This window comes from Silurus aristotelis, assembly GCF_946808225.1.
Source record: "Silurus aristotelis genome assembly, chromosome: 5".
NCBI lineage: Eukaryota > Metazoa > Chordata > Actinopteri > Siluriformes > Siluridae > Silurus > Silurus aristotelis.
This window is the reverse complement of record NC_139578.1, coordinates 10021871-10037324: the sequence shown is the minus strand read 5'-3', so window position 1 is coordinate 10037324 and position 15454 is coordinate 10021871. Positions and strand designations below refer to the sequence as shown.

The following is a 15454-nucleotide window of genomic DNA, read 5'->3' as shown; positions in this document are numbered from 1 at the left end:
CTGTGTGTATGTGTGTGTGTATGTGTGTGTGTGTGTGTGTGTGTGTGTGTGTGTGTGTGTGTGTGTGTGTGTGTGTGTGTGTCTGTGTGTGTCTGTGTGTGTGTATATACATGTGTACATCATTGCACTGTGTGTTTATGTACATATGTGTTTTTGTTTAAATGACCTCATTTTAAATGACCTCATTTATTTCACATATGCCACATGTTTTTGTTTTTGTGCTTTTTTTATTTCAGTCTCTTGGTCTTGTCTTCGCACCTTATTTTGTCATTTGAAAAAAAATATGAGGTTGGGTCACGCTGTTTCGTGTTAACTCTTTGACATCTTGGTGGATGATGTGCTTGAATAAATCCCCTGCTTGAATATTTCTCTAAGAAAAGTATCCTTTTACATTTCTACTTGAGTAAAAATACCAAAAAATGCTCGCTGTTGAATAGACCCAAGTATTGAAAGCCTAGGATCTATGTAGACTATATTTATATCAGTGATGCAATTTAGTGTTCCATTTTTCCGTGCTGATTTAAACCTTTATAAGGAGAGGGATTTCTGTTGTTACAGACACACAGTGGGAGAACCCGTACTCCACAAAAACTTTCATTTAGCAGAATTTATGCTTTTGAGTAAAAACCAAATCATTATACATTAAAATTTTATGAAGAAAATGTTCCTACAGTGAGATAATCTGATGAAGTACAGATACTTGACCACTTGGGTTCAAAATTATTTTGGCAGTCTTTCGTAATATGCATGAAGATGAAGCACACAAGTGTGTAAACATGACATGTTCTGTATTTGGGAGAGTTCATAAGTCATAATGTCATAACTGTATTAAATACAGTTGTGGATTTGATTTAATATGTTTTAAAACCATTTTTTGGTTTTGATTTCTCAAACCAAATTCAGAGGTTGGCAGAGACACATAGGACCACACCACATTTGTAGCATGAACGAAAAAAGTGTTTCAATATGCCAAAAGACAACAACAAAGGACCACCCCATTGACCTAATATATTAATTGAACCGGTTTAATAATACAGTATATAGATAAATGTTTGGGGAAATCTGACTAATTGTTTTGTATGTGCTTTTTGAACATCCCATTCCACATTTAGTCCATATTTCATTTGATTTTGGAGTATGGTTATGGGGATTTGTGCTCATTTAAACACAAGTGCATAACTGAAGTCAGGTGCTCTTTAGGGTGAATAGGCCTGGGGTGCAGACAGTGTTCAAAATCATCTCAAAAATGTTCAGTAGGGTTGAAAAACTTTGAGGTCAACTCCAACCCATGTAAAACATATTTTCATGGAGCTTGCTTTGTGACATTTTTTTAATGCTGGTAGAGGTTTGGGTTAAAATGAAGGGGAAAGTTAATGCTATTGCATCCAAAAACGTCCTATACAATTGGGTGCCGCCAACGTTGTGGTAACAATTTGGACCACATATGGCTTCAAATGTCAGTTGTCCTAATACTTTTGTCCATATAGTACATGTTTAATTCCATAATAATCATTTTATTTGGTTTGGTAAGGATCTTACAAATGCAAGAAAAATGGAAATGCAAGGCAGAGTTAAAATACCATGAAAATTGATGTAAAAATCTCATGAGATGGAACACTGTAAACATTTCTGAAAATACTAAGAAGGGTTCATGTGGTTGAAGAAGCTGTAAGCAAAGTGAAAGAACAAAAAGAATAGTCCGTAATCAAAATTCATGGAAACATTTTTAGACCAGGAAGTTCTAGGAACAAAGAACAGGAAGCAAGAAAAAAGGGTTGAATTTCACAATAGCATATATGCTTCCAGTAAAATATTCCAAAAAATTATTAGCCTGTGTGTAGGGCCCACACCTTCACGAAGCACAGAAAAGGGAAATGCTTAAAGGAAAGTGAATGAAAAAAACCACCAGGAGACCTCTAGAAACTGGAGGGATTTAAATGCTGGTTATTCATGCTGAGCATGCAATTAATGGGCAAATTAGTGTCAGTCTATGTGATCATGCAAAAAAAAAAAAAACATGTGCAGGTGCTGTGTTTTTCCATTGAAGCCACTCATACTGTATGTCATACAGTGTCACGTGCAACAGGTCTTTTAAAAGTGTGAATGTGTAAATGTGAGCAACCAAATACGTACTCATGGTCCCGCTCAGACATCTTGGAAAAGTGGTCTGTGAACATTCTTGTGGTAATGAGCCTTTTTTTAAAAGCAAGACGAGTGTGAGCGAATGTGTGAGAAAGAGAATGAATAAATCAGCGAGTGGGTTAAAAATTCAGCTTAAAAAAAAAACATCTTATAGAGCATCATAATTGCATGTGATGACATCATAAAGAATGCACTGCAATACTGCTCATTTCTATTATTTCTGACAAAAGTCATATTCCATAGAGGAAAAACAAGCTTTGGGATATATTTAGATATGAGGCTAGGACCTCTTTATGCTTGTTAAATTAACACACTGTTTATTTAGAAATCTTTATTTTTTTAATTTTTTTTATATAGTTTTCAGAGCAGGTAATGGTGGATGTAGCCTATAAATTAGAAAGTAAAAAACTAATATCTAAATCATGTGGTTTTCCTAAGGTAGTACAGAATTCAGTGTGATGTATTAGTCCTAATTTATAACTGATTGCGAATTGAGCATGCAAGTGTAGTTTCACTCTATTTAGCTCATTACATTTTCCTTTTTATCTATAGCAGAACACGTATAAGTTCCCTGTCAGCTTTAGCTGTTACTGCAACTCGCTCCAGTCTGCCTTTAAAAGACATTCAGTCTCTGCAACTGATCCAGAATGCAGTCGCACTAATTGTTTTCAACCTTCCTAGGTTCTCCCACACCTATTATTTATGGCTTACTGTAGCCAAAAACAAACACATTCAGCATTACTCAACCTCACAAAACTGATCTTACCCCAATCCTCAAACACTACTTAACTGATCCCAGCATTTCTCAGAGTACAAAGAAGGCATGCTCCAAGACTATTGTCAGTTCTGATGGTAAAATTAATTTCCACTTGATGCTTGAACAGCAGTCACAAGCAGTCTTTAAAAAATGTCTAAAGACCAACCACTTCCAGACATTTCTTCTTCTTCTTTCAGCTACTCCCATCAGGGAGCATTTCATCCATCTCCATACTACTCTGTCTCTGTACAGCTGCCTCTTTTAAACCAACTACCTGTATGTCTTTCCTCACCACATCCATACACCTTTACCTTGGCCTTCCTTTTTTCCTTCTTCCTGATGGCTCAATCCTCAGCATTCTCCTACCAGTATACCCCATGTCCCTCCTCTGCACATGTCATCTCAATCTATCCTCCCTCACCTTGTCTCCAAAATGTCCTACATGCGCTGTCCCTCTAATAAACTAATTTCTAATCCTATTCATCGTCATCACTCCCAATATAAATCTCATCATCTTTAGCTCTGCAACCTCCAGCAAGCAGGTTTTACCACAGTGTTATAAATTTTCCCTTTCACTCTCGCAGATATTTGCACTCTTTTCTTCACTTCTCTAACACACTCTCCATTACTTTACACTGTTGACCCCAGGTACCTCAACTTTCAACATCTCTTCTTCCTGCAACCACATCCCTCCGGCACCCTCCCTCTCATTCACACACATAGACTCTATCTTACTCCTACTGAATTTTACTCCCCTTCTCTCCAGCACATACTTCCACCTCTCCAGGCTCTTTTCCACCTGCTCCCTACTTTCACCACAAATAACAATATCATTCGCAAACATCATAGTCAGAAAAGGGCTCAGAGCTGATCCTTGATGCAGTCCAACTGTCATTCCTTATTCACACTTTACTGCTGTCACACTGTGCTCGTACATGTCAATCAGTACCAGCACACTACTTCTACATTCCTCAGGCATCCTCTCACCTTCCAAAATTTTGTTGAACAATCTAATTAAAAACTCCACTGCTATCTCTCCTAAACATCTCCATGCTTCTACCAGTATGTCATCTGGTCAAATGACTTTCCACTCATCCATCCATTTATCCTCTTAATAGCTGCTCTCACTTCCACTTTTACTTTCTCATTCCAGATGTCACACCAAGTACCTTTCTAGCTGTCTACCTTATCACTTCTGCATTAGTTTCCCAATCATCCAGCACCTTTTTACCACCACCAAGGCCCTGTCTGACCTTTTGCCTGAATCTTACACTACAGTCTGCCTCCTACAGACCACCAGTTGATGCTGTCTAGCTACACTGTCCCTTGCCAACACCTTGCAGTCTCCAATCTCCTTCAGCATGCATCTCCTGCATAGTCCACCTGTGTGCATGTAGCTCCGCTCTTATACGTCACCCTATGGTCCCCCTTCTTCTTAAAATAAGTATTTTTCACTGCCATTTCCATCCTTTTAGCAAAATCTATCAACATCTGCCCTTCCACATTCCTCTCCCTAAAGCCATACCTTTCATCACCTCTGTTCCCTTCACCTACATGCCCATTAAAGTCTGCCCCAATCAACAAATTTTCATGCCTAGGTACTCCTTGAACCACTTCATCTAACTCACTCCAGAATTTTTCCTTCTTCTCCATCTCACAAGCCATTTGTGAAGCATAAGCACTGATGACCACTACACTCTTACTGTACTTTTCTTTCCATTTTTCTTTACTTCCACTCCAAGAAAGAACAGTTTAAACCCCCCTCCAATGTTCCTGGCCTTACTCCCTTTCCACTTGGTCTCCTAAAGACACCATGTATACCTTTCTCTGCTCAATCATTTCAGCTACCTCTCTCCCTTTACCAGTCATAGTACCAATTTTGAAATTGCCCACCCGAACCTCCACTCTCCTACTCGTTTCCTTTCCCTGTCGTCTCTGTAGACGTCTTCCTCCTCTCCTTCTTCTTCCTTTGGCCAATAGTAGCCCAATTTCCACTGGTACCCTGTTGGCTAACAATACTTGTGGCGGTCGTTGGTAACCCAGGCCTCGACCAATCCGGTATGGAATTCTGGTTTGTGATCCGCATATTTGATTTGGCACGTTTTACTCTGCCCTTCAAATTTATGCCCTTCCTAACGCAACCCTCCCAACTTATCCATGCTTGGGACCGGCACTAAGAGTGCACTGGCTTTTTCAACCTAATGGCTGGGTTTCCAACCACTTCCAGACTAAACTTATCATTTTAAAAAAATAAATCCTATTTTTTTTTTTAATAATAGCGTTATTAGACTGATAGTATTCTTATTCTGTGTCCCAACCTTAGAATATATTTACTGATACAGCATTTAATGCACATTTGTAAGCTGCCCTGGGTAAGAGCGTCTGCCAAATGTCGTAAATGTAAGTGTAAATATATTGTATAATGCAAATGCAGTTATGATATTACAAGCGTGTACCATTAAACAAAATCAGTTGCTTTTCCTGTTTTGGGTTTAAGAGGAGCGTTTTTTAACACACTGCCAGTTATTAGCCATGAATGAGCTTTTTAACTTCGCCATAGCTCACCATTGCCTTCCATTTAATCTCATGTAAAGTGAAAAGAAAGACACATAATGATGAGCTGAAATCTCATTGTAATTTTGTTGTTGTGATGAAAAAGGCTGGCAGATGTCATCAATTCAGTTTTCTAATATCACTGTGTGAAATCATTCTCTACACATCAGACCAGTGTTGTGCTAGTTACTAAAAAATGGTAACTAGTTACAGTTACTCAATAATTCATTCAAAAAGTAACTTAATTACTTTGTTGATTACTTACACCAAAAAGTAATGCGTTACTGATAAAAGTAACTAAAAAGTTACTTTTAACGATCCTATACCTACTTTTAATTAACCTATTTTAAAGAACCTTCTTTAATGTTCCCATTAATGCCCTTTTATGTGTTATGGTCTATACAAACACAAAACTTACTTAAACACAAAGTCATTTTTAAACACTATTTTATTTAAGTCAGACCAGCACAAACTGAATATATCACAAGGATTTCTGAAATAAATAACAAAACAAGCTGAATAATATATTCACAGCTGAAATATGAAAACTATAAACAATGTAGAACAGAACACCAGGTTAGCTTCTAGCTTCTAGCATGGGGTTCCTGGAGGAGCTTCAACAGATTGGAGTTGCTGTTTATCACAGTGGATACGAGCTTCGAACCAGTAAGACACAGCTTACATTTGACTTAAAAGTTTTTGTCTTTATACTCAACTAAAGTGAAATAATGAGAATATTTCCACTTTGAGAAACTCGTCTTGCTCTCGCCTCGACTCGCCATTACTGCTGCACAGACCTGAATAAACGGAGACACGCCCACAGTGCGTCTTCTTCGTGTATATAGAGGGTAATCCACCAATCCTACAGTGCGACGCTGCTGTAAGCAAGTTAGGCTGTAGTCTGCACTTCAGCCGAAATTCATTAATTAAAAAAAGTAACAGGTAACGCACCATACGCTAACAAAGTTACTTTATTTTTAAAAGTAACGCGTTACAGTATTAGTTACTGTCAAAAGAAACACGTTACCAGTAACGCTTTACTGCCCAACACTGCATGAGACATTGCTTACAGACCTGCCATCTGCGGAAGTTTTTTAAAAACTGCTGTAGTAGGCTGTATTAGGAGAGGTCAGGAGGCTGAGTACAGGAGTGTGGGGGGATGAAATCACCTGCAATTCAGTGTTTTAAGGACAAAAGAGCTAGTGGTGGATTTTAGGAAGCAGAGGACTCCCCCTAACCCAATCAGCTTCATGGGCACTGAGGTGGACAACTATAAGTATTTGGTGTCCACATAGAAAACAAGCTGGTATGGACCAAAAACACTGATGCACTGTGTATGAAAGGTCAGTCCTTCCTCAGCAGACTCGTCCTTTTATGTCTGCAGAACCATGCTGCCGATGTTCTACCATTCCATGGTAGCCAGTGTTATCATCTATGCTGTAGTGTGTTGGGGTAGCAGGGTAAAGACAGCCAATGCCAACAGGCCCAACAAGCTTATTAGAAAAGCACGCTCTGTCACTGGAGTGAAGCTGGAGTCTCTGGTTGAGGTGTCTGAAAGTAAAATGCTGAGGAATCATCTCAGTATCCTTGACAAGGCTTTACACCCCCTTCATGCGATACTGGAGTGATACCGGCGCACATTTAACAGTAGATTGAGACCACCAAAGATAAAAACGGAACGCCACAGGAGATCTTTGTTACCAGTGGCCATCAATGTACATTATGTTCTTAGTTCCCTAGCACCTGTTGCGTGTTCATTCCACTGAATGAAGGTACTCCAGGTACTCCAGTTTTCTTTTATAGTCCACAGACAGGCATTGTAGGCTGACTGGCATTTTTAAAGCATCCATAGTATGTGTGCCCTTGTGCCCTGTGAAGTATTAGCACCTATTCAGGATGCCCCCCTGCCTTCTGCCCCAAGTTTCCTAGGATAGGTTTCAGGCTTCCTGTGACTGTGTTAAGGATTAGAGAGGATGCATGATTAGCTGGGATATGGAGATGCATGCATGCTACTGTACGTGTCTATTTATTTATTTATAATGCCTAAAATACCTAGCATTTTATGCTTTATAATGTGGCTTAAAATTGATAAACCCATTTTTAGACATGAAATCATAGCAAATAAATGCTAAGTTAATTTCATATCAACTCTATAACTATTTGAATCATTATTAGTTGCAGCAGGTTGCCTGACAACATCTCTAGGTTACGACCGTAACCCTAGTTCCCCGAGGGAACGAGACACTGCGTCGAAACGCTATGGGAACGCCCCTGCGTGACCGCGCTCTGAACCACATGTGTAATCTGACCAATAGGCATATGGAATGTGACGTCATCAGCGGGCAACGTCGCGTAAACAGAAATCTACAAATGGCTGTGAGATGGACCAAACGCTAGCTCCTGCGAGAGAAGGAAAGCGCCGCAGGGATGCAGGGAGTGTGGCACGGAGACGCAGCATCTCGTTCCCTCGGGGAACTAGGGTTATGGTCGTAACCTAGAGACTTTCCCCTTCAGGAACTCGAGCTGCGTCGAAACGCTATGGGAACGAGTATCCAATCACGCCACACTTACCAGACCCTGCCTAGAGAGTGAGGGCCTCTGCACCAGCACGCAGGACAGAGGAGCCCGGGGTGGCTTTGAGGTCAAGGTCATAGAACCTGACAAAGGTCAGCGGGGTGGACCAACCGGGTGGAGTGAACTCGAACCCCAAACCCCGTGCGGAGAGGCCAGAGGACTCGTGAGCCGACACAAGCGCATCCATTACCCATCTGCTCAAAGTCTGCTTATTGGCCGGGAAACCTTTCCTGTTAGGGCCACAGCAGACAAGCAGCTGCTCCGACTTCCTCCACGGACTCGTCCTGCGGAGGTAAGTATCCAGTGCTCGCACTGGACACAGTCGGTGCTGTCGCTCCTGGTCGGGGGCTGTAAACAGAGGAGGGCAGAATGCCTGCAACACAACAGGACGTGAGAGAGCCGAAGGCACCTTAGGCACATACCCAGGTTTCGGATAGAGAAACACTCTGGCCATGCCAGGGGCAAACTCCAGGCGAGACGGGGCCACGGACAGAGCCTGCAGATCCCAGATCCTCTTTAGGGAGGAAATCGCCAAAAGAAAGGTGATCGACAGAAACCTAAGGGCCAAATCGGCTAAAGGCTCGAAGGGGGCCTCAGATAGAGCCGCCAACACAACCGCCAGATCCCAGACAGGCACTGTGGGTGCCGCGGAGGAAACGTGTCACTAGTGGGTGTCTACCTAACGACTGCCCGCAGGCGGGGAGCCATATGCCGCGATTGCGGACACGTAAACCTTCAGGGTCGAAGGGAACAACCCTGCGGCAAACTGTTCCTGTAGGAACTCCATAACTGAAACAACCGGGCAGTTCCGGGCTATGGTGTTCGCACCAAGACATGAACAGTCGCCATAGTGCGGCGTACGACCTCCTCGTGGATGGAGTTTTGGAGTGGAGGAGGGTCTCCACCACCTTGGTGGAGAGACTGGCTGCTACGAACTGTGCCCCTTCAGGGTCCACAGCCACTCAACTCCGGGTGGGGGTGAACCAGGGTTCCGCCCGCCTGTGAGAGAAGATCCCTCCTGGGAGGAATCTCCCATGGAGGGTCCTCGAGTAGGGACACCAGATCTGCAAACCACGGTTTGCCCAGCCATCGAGGGGCTACCAGGAGGAGACGGCATCCTGGTAGCGATCGGGGGAAAGGCGTACAGGCGTAGCCTCGGCCAAGACTGTACCATGGCATCCAGCCCTAACGGGGGTAAGAGACCACCGCTGTATTGTCTATGCGGTACAATACATGGCGATCTCTCAGGTCCGGGAGAAAGTGTTTTAACCCTAAAAACACTGCCATCATCTCCAGGCAATTTATGTGCCACGAGAGACGTGGGCCGCTCCACAGACCCTGGGCGGAGTGGCCACTCATGACCTCTCCCCACCCCGGAGGAAAGCGTCCGTCGTTAGTGTCACGCGACGACACAGAGCCCCCAACATTGGGCCACGGGACAGAAATGTCCGGTCTTTTCAGACATCCAAGGCTTGAAGGGCATGCCGCGAGACCTTGATAGTACGATGCGGGTTTCCCCTGAGGGAGAACCCACTGCCCTGGAGCCACCAACGAAGGGGCCTCATGTGCAGGAGCCCGAGCGGATCTAAGCTGCCTTACAGTGAGTGGCTGGCCTTCCCGCACTCTCCTGACGGCAGTGAGGATGACCTCGACTCGAGCAGGCGACAACCGCGTCTGCATTCTGTCCGCGTCCCACACTACGCCCAAAAAGGTGGTTCTCTGTGCTGGAGAAAGCCCGCTTTTGCTGGCGTTTAGCCGAAACCCAAGCACCTTCATATAGGCGAGGACGACATCTCGATGCCGAATCGCCTGGTGCGCCGAATAAACCATGATCAACCGATCGTCGTTATAATTCAAAATGCGGATGCCCTGGAGCCGCAGCGGGGTCAGTGCTGCATCGACGCACTTTGTGAAGGTGTGGGGCGAGAGTGCCAGACCGAAAGGGAGGACCCAATATTGGTATGCCACGCCCCCGAAAGCAAACCTCAGGAACCTCCTGTGTGCAGGAAGGATGGAGATGTGAAAGTATGCGTCCTTCAGATCTATGGTGACGAACCAGTCCTTGGACCTGATCTGCGTCACGACCCTCTTGAGGGTGAGCATCCTGAACCTGAGTCTCCTGAGAGAGCGGTTCAAGGAGCGAAGATCTAGAATGGGACGCAACCCACCATCCTTCTTCGGAACAATGAAGTACGGGCTGTAGAAGCCTGACTCTTGAACCAAGAGGGGAACTACCTCGATGGCCCCTTTTCCGAGGAGTGTGCGCACTTCCTGTTCCAGGACCAGAGCCTGCTCGGGACCCACCAGGGTGGGACACATCCCGTTGAAAGGGGGAGGAGAGGACGCGAACTGAATCGCATAACCGCCCTCTATTGCCCGCAGGACCTACCGGGAGGGGCTGCCAGAAAGTTCTTTAGGGGAACCAGCCCCTCGGGACTGGCCTCTGACCCACTCAGAGCAGCTGGGGTAAGGCCCTGCAGCTGATGACACCTCGAGAGAAGCGGCGGGTCTCCCCCATCCGTACCGAGACGTTGGGCGGAAGTGGAGGGAGACGCCCACTGGAGGGAGGCCGTGCTCTGAAGCACATCCTGTGGCAGAGCCAAGGGCCTGGCCTCCTGGTGGTGCGGGGGAGGGACGGGCACCGTAGCGTGAGGTGTACACCGCCCCCTCGACCGAAGATTGTCAGGCTCTCCGCACCACAGCCCGTTTGCTGGAGGCGAGGGTGATCCTCAGGTCAGCCTGCTCCTTTTTGGGCCCAGAGGTCCTGCCCGCTGAGATCGGGTGGTGACGCTCTGTTTCTGGGCTTCGCGGTGCCCGGAAGGACCAGGCTGGGGCTGCCGCCGACCAGCCCCACGAGATCGGCGAGGGAGGTACTGCTGAAACGCAGCCGACTGCTTTTTAGACTCCTGAAACCTGTTCACGACCGCCATCACAGCGTCACCAAACAGGCCAGGAGGAGCCATCGGTGCGTTCAAGAGCACAGCTCTATCCTTGTCCGGGAGGTCAGACAAGGTGAGCCACAGATGTCTCTCTGTGGCCACCAGGGCCGCCATGGACTGACCAACGGCCCACCCTGTGTGTTTCATGGCCCGAAAGGTTAAGTCAGCAGCGCGACGCAACTCCTTAATGTCAGCGGCCCCGGAGCCCCATGGTGTGGAGACAACCTGCTGCCACGGAAGCCTTCCCTACTAAAGCCGATGTAGCACGTAGCGGTTTAGTAGGGAACCTTTAGCGACGATGCCACGCTAGGAGAGAGATAGCTGGCTAGCATCTCTTCAACACGTGGCATCGCCCCATAGCCGCACGCCTTAGCCCCAACCACGTTCGCGTAGAGCGAGGAGTGGTGAGACGAAGTACGCGCTGAGTACGGGGTTTCCCAGGAACTTGACATGCAGATCGGGGAAAAACGGCAGGCCCTGGCGCCGAGGAAGTGACACAGGATGCAGAAATCGCTCATCCAGGTTACTAGGTGCGCGCTGCTTCTGCTGCTCCACCGGCCAAGCTAAATCCAGCTTAGCAACGGCTCGTGTCACGACCTCGAGGAGTTCCTCATACAGCACAGGCTGAGAGGAATCCACGGGCTCGCTAGCATCCATCAGCTCACCCTCCTCGGAGAGAGAGACATGTAATGCTGCGCTGCTCGTACCGGGAGAAGAAGCAGCCATCGGGCCTGCTTCTCCGATAGAGCCGAAGCTCAATTCAGCAGACAAAGCTGAAGCGGACTCATCCGACTCCAACCCCGCCGCTAAATCGGCCTGCGAGCCCCAAGAGCGCCGGCGCCGCTTTGCCTCGGCGAGAGCGGGACCGGAGCCGCGAGGGAGAGAGCTCTTCTCATAGAGCGCTCTCCGGGAGCGAAGCGTGCGCATAGCCATGCGGCTACAATGTAAGATATACAATGTGAAACACTCAGACAAACTTCGGGTTCAGTTAGCGTCCCTGAATTATGTAACATTATCCTCAGTTTATTTTACTCTTTTTAAATTTGATTTGGATAAATCTTATGCCAAATGCAGCACAGCGACATAGCAAGACGAATATAAGTATTTAGTCAGAAATTGATTGATAGGATGAAACATTTTATATGTCCCTAAACACACATATTTCGATGCCTGTGGATGCTATGTACAACGTGCCGACTTTAATATTTATAATGTATTTATGGATATAGAAATATGATTGTGTCTGTGTTCTCTGCACATGCCGTACACTGCTTACTCTTACTGTGAATAAGCACCACCGCATCAAATCTCTTTAAATGTGAGGGTTCATATCGAGATAACTAATTACCTGGATTTATTTACTCCTTTACCATCTTCATAAATTTTCCAGTAGCCAGGTATGGTTTAAGTCATCAACAGGAACCTGTGCAGAATATTTACTCCACACTACTTTCCACAAGCCAACACATGATCATGTACATAATGGCATATATTGCACATGCATTATGAGGGTTTGAGAAGCCTCAGTGCAATACAAAAGTAAGCCTTTTTTTAAGTTCAAAATTGTTTTAGTCTGACTCCATGGCCGTAATTTTTATTCTTGGAAAATAAAATTTTTTTTGTGCTTTTTAAGTTTTCTTATCATTGATTTATTTTATTTCATGTTAATTTCAGTTATGCATGGTTAACTTTTATCCATTTATTCAGCTCCAGTTCTTGTGAAGTGCAGGTGTTGTGTTGCATTGTTGTCTCGTTCACCACAGTATTTTTTTCTGCCTTTTTCTCTTTCTTCTTTGTGTTGCCATATTTGTATCATGCTCATAAAAATCAGTTCTGTATTATACACTATATCAGCAAAAAAAATCCTTGGTGGATTTGAACTCAATCTGGACACCACTCATTAAACACTTAGTTCAGCATACTCTGTAAGTATTAGTCTTATTATATGTATAACAAGAGATCATCTCCTTGGCTGTACCACACTTCTTTAGAGCTCTAGAAACATCCCCTTGTACTTAGTCACACTTATTTACTCTTTACACAAGCACAGAGACATTGGATTTGGTCATGGTCGGGTGACTAGGCAAGCCTTAACATAAGCCACTCTAAAAGCTTTCTGGGAAACTTTTACGTATGAAAGAGAGAGAGAGAGAGAGAGAAGAGAGAGAGAGAGAGAGAGAGAGAGAGAGAGAGAGAGAGAGAGAGAGAGAGAGAGCGTAAGTCTTGCACACAACCAAGCACCTCTGAGAAATGGTGACAAAAGCACATTGTTTATGTGAAAAGAAACTGTGTGCAGCATGTACATCTGTTTTTCTAAATACATAGTTTAAAATTTCATCAGTGGAGAAGCTATTTTAAAAAGTGTAACGTGACAAATTACAAGCTAATTATTGATTTAAAATAGCTAATCTATAACCAGATTACCATTTCAACTGAAAAGCTAGCTAGAAGTTGCTAGCTACATAGTTTGTCAAAGTCAGAAATCTGTGGAATTTTCATTAATGTGCAGCTAATACACTGTACAAAAATAATATTTTCAGCCTTTTTGTCTAAAGAATCACACAACAAAGCCTTTTTCATCAAAAAAACTAAACAAAACAACAAATACAGAGAGGGCTAACACCACTACTCTTATTTTGCATGTACAGATGTTAAATTTTAATTGAAAAGCCCTCCCTCATCATTAATATAAGCTTTGCAAAATTTTGGTATCCAGACAATCAGTTTCTCGCAACATTCAACTAAAATACTTTGCCATGCCACTTAAAAGACTTGCCAAAGGCTAATTTTGTTCATCCCTAGTTCAATATTTCTTTCTGACCTTGCAATCCAGTTCATCCTAAAACAGTTCAATAAGATTTAGGTGCAGTGGCTTGGCAGGCCACTGCATTATAGTTAACACTCCAGCCAGCTGTTTGCTGTCTAAGTGATGCTCACAGAGCTTGAGCAAATGCTTCGTGTCATTGTCTGGTTGTATGGTGAAGTTGGTTCCAATTAGCTTCAGTCCAGATGGAATTGCGTGGTGTTGAAATAGTATGGCAGCCGTTTTGGTTCAGGATTCCTTTCCTTATTGAACCTATATTAACCAACATTTTACCATTTAACTGGCATGTATATAATGAGTTATCATGTTCTCCAAAGATGAACAGATTTAAAATATAAACTGAACATATGAAATTTGACATACTGTAGTTGAATGTATTTCATCTAAAGCCTACTGTTATTAGTGACAGTTTGATGAAAATGAATACCATTCAATTACCTAGTACATTTACATTTTTGGCATTTAGCAGGCATTTAGTATGTTGCATATACACTAAAGGAACATTCATGTGTCTCTCAAAACATCTAAAAGACTAAGTGGTTCCAAGCTTTTGGCAGGCACTGTGTGTAATCTAAATTTTAATATTTGACACATAGGTAAGCAATGAGCAGCAGATAGTTCTGTTTACTGCTGCAAGCTTGTAATTACTGGAAAAGGAGAACTTGTTTATCTAGTGGAAGAGATATCTTACCCATTTCTCATTATTGTCTGACACAATTGGGTCACTCCAGTATATGTGTTTGTGATGAGTTTGCTATCAGTGCAGCTGTACAGTAGAAATATTAGGGGAGGCCCACAGAGTCCACAGAGGGACTTATGAGGCAAATGAGGTTGTTTTTCTTGTTGGACTATACAGCAGTCTAGTTTTTTCCTGACGGCTTTATTTATTAAATTTATATGTGGCTATTTCATGCTTAGTCATGCTTGTATTATTTGTTTCCATGCAACATTAGTTATATGTTGAATATGTAGTATGTAGTATAGAATATTTTAAGCAGACAAAATTTAAACCATGCAAAATACAGACTAGTATACATCTTTGAATAATTGGTAATTAACTAAATAATTTTGTACTGCATTTGTTACACCTCCTATTTGCATGAATTTATATAACTTATTTATAAATAACTAATTTAAATATTCACTATATGGACAAAGGTTTGTGGATACCTGGCCAAGATTCATATGTACTTTTTGAACTTCCCATTCAACATTTAGTCTTCATTTACTGTTATAATAACCTGCACTCATCTGGGAAGATGTTCCACCATATTTGCAGTGTGCTTGTAGAGAATTGTGAATACAAGGGTCTTAGTAAAGTCAGGTGTTGATGTAGGGTGAGAAGCCCTGGGGTGCAGTTAGCATTCAAATTCATCCCATATTGAATAGGTTTGATATCAGAGCTATTTTAGCTGGCCACTCAAGATTGTCCACTCCAATCCATGTAAATCATGTGCACAGGGGGCATTTTTATGCCAGAACTGATTTAGGTCTCCTAGTTAAAGTAAAAGGGAGAATGTAATGCCTATTATGAATGTAAAATGCAGGATTTCATAGCACCATCCCTGGAGAATTCTACACAGTTACATTTGCACACTCTAACACTCTTTATTATGCTTATCAGAAAATAATTAAGCTTTTAATATGCTTCACAAGTCTAGAAAT

The 15454-nt window shown here is 43.5% G+C and overlaps 2 protein-coding genes across 6 annotated transcripts in view; one reads left to right on the top strand and one right to left on the bottom strand.

Moving 5' to 3' along the window:
* Positions 1 to 15454, top strand: part of plxdc2b (plexin domain containing 2b) — a 138231-nt gene that overhangs the window by 24386 nt on the left and 98391 nt on the right. The gene's annotated exons all lie outside the window — the stretch shown is intronic.
* LOC310726600 (uncharacterized protein) overlaps positions 11335 to 15454 on the bottom strand; it is a gene marked incomplete at its 3' end in the record, with an annotated part of 58772 nt that continues 54652 nt past the window's right edge. Inside the window, exon 2 of the mRNA XM_083542353.1 lies at positions 11335 to 11902. Within this exon, the coding sequence (XP_083398479.1) occupies positions 11335 to 11898 (564 nt within the window). The 5' untranslated portion in view covers positions 11899 to 11902. The remainder of the gene's footprint in view (positions 11903 to 15454) is intronic.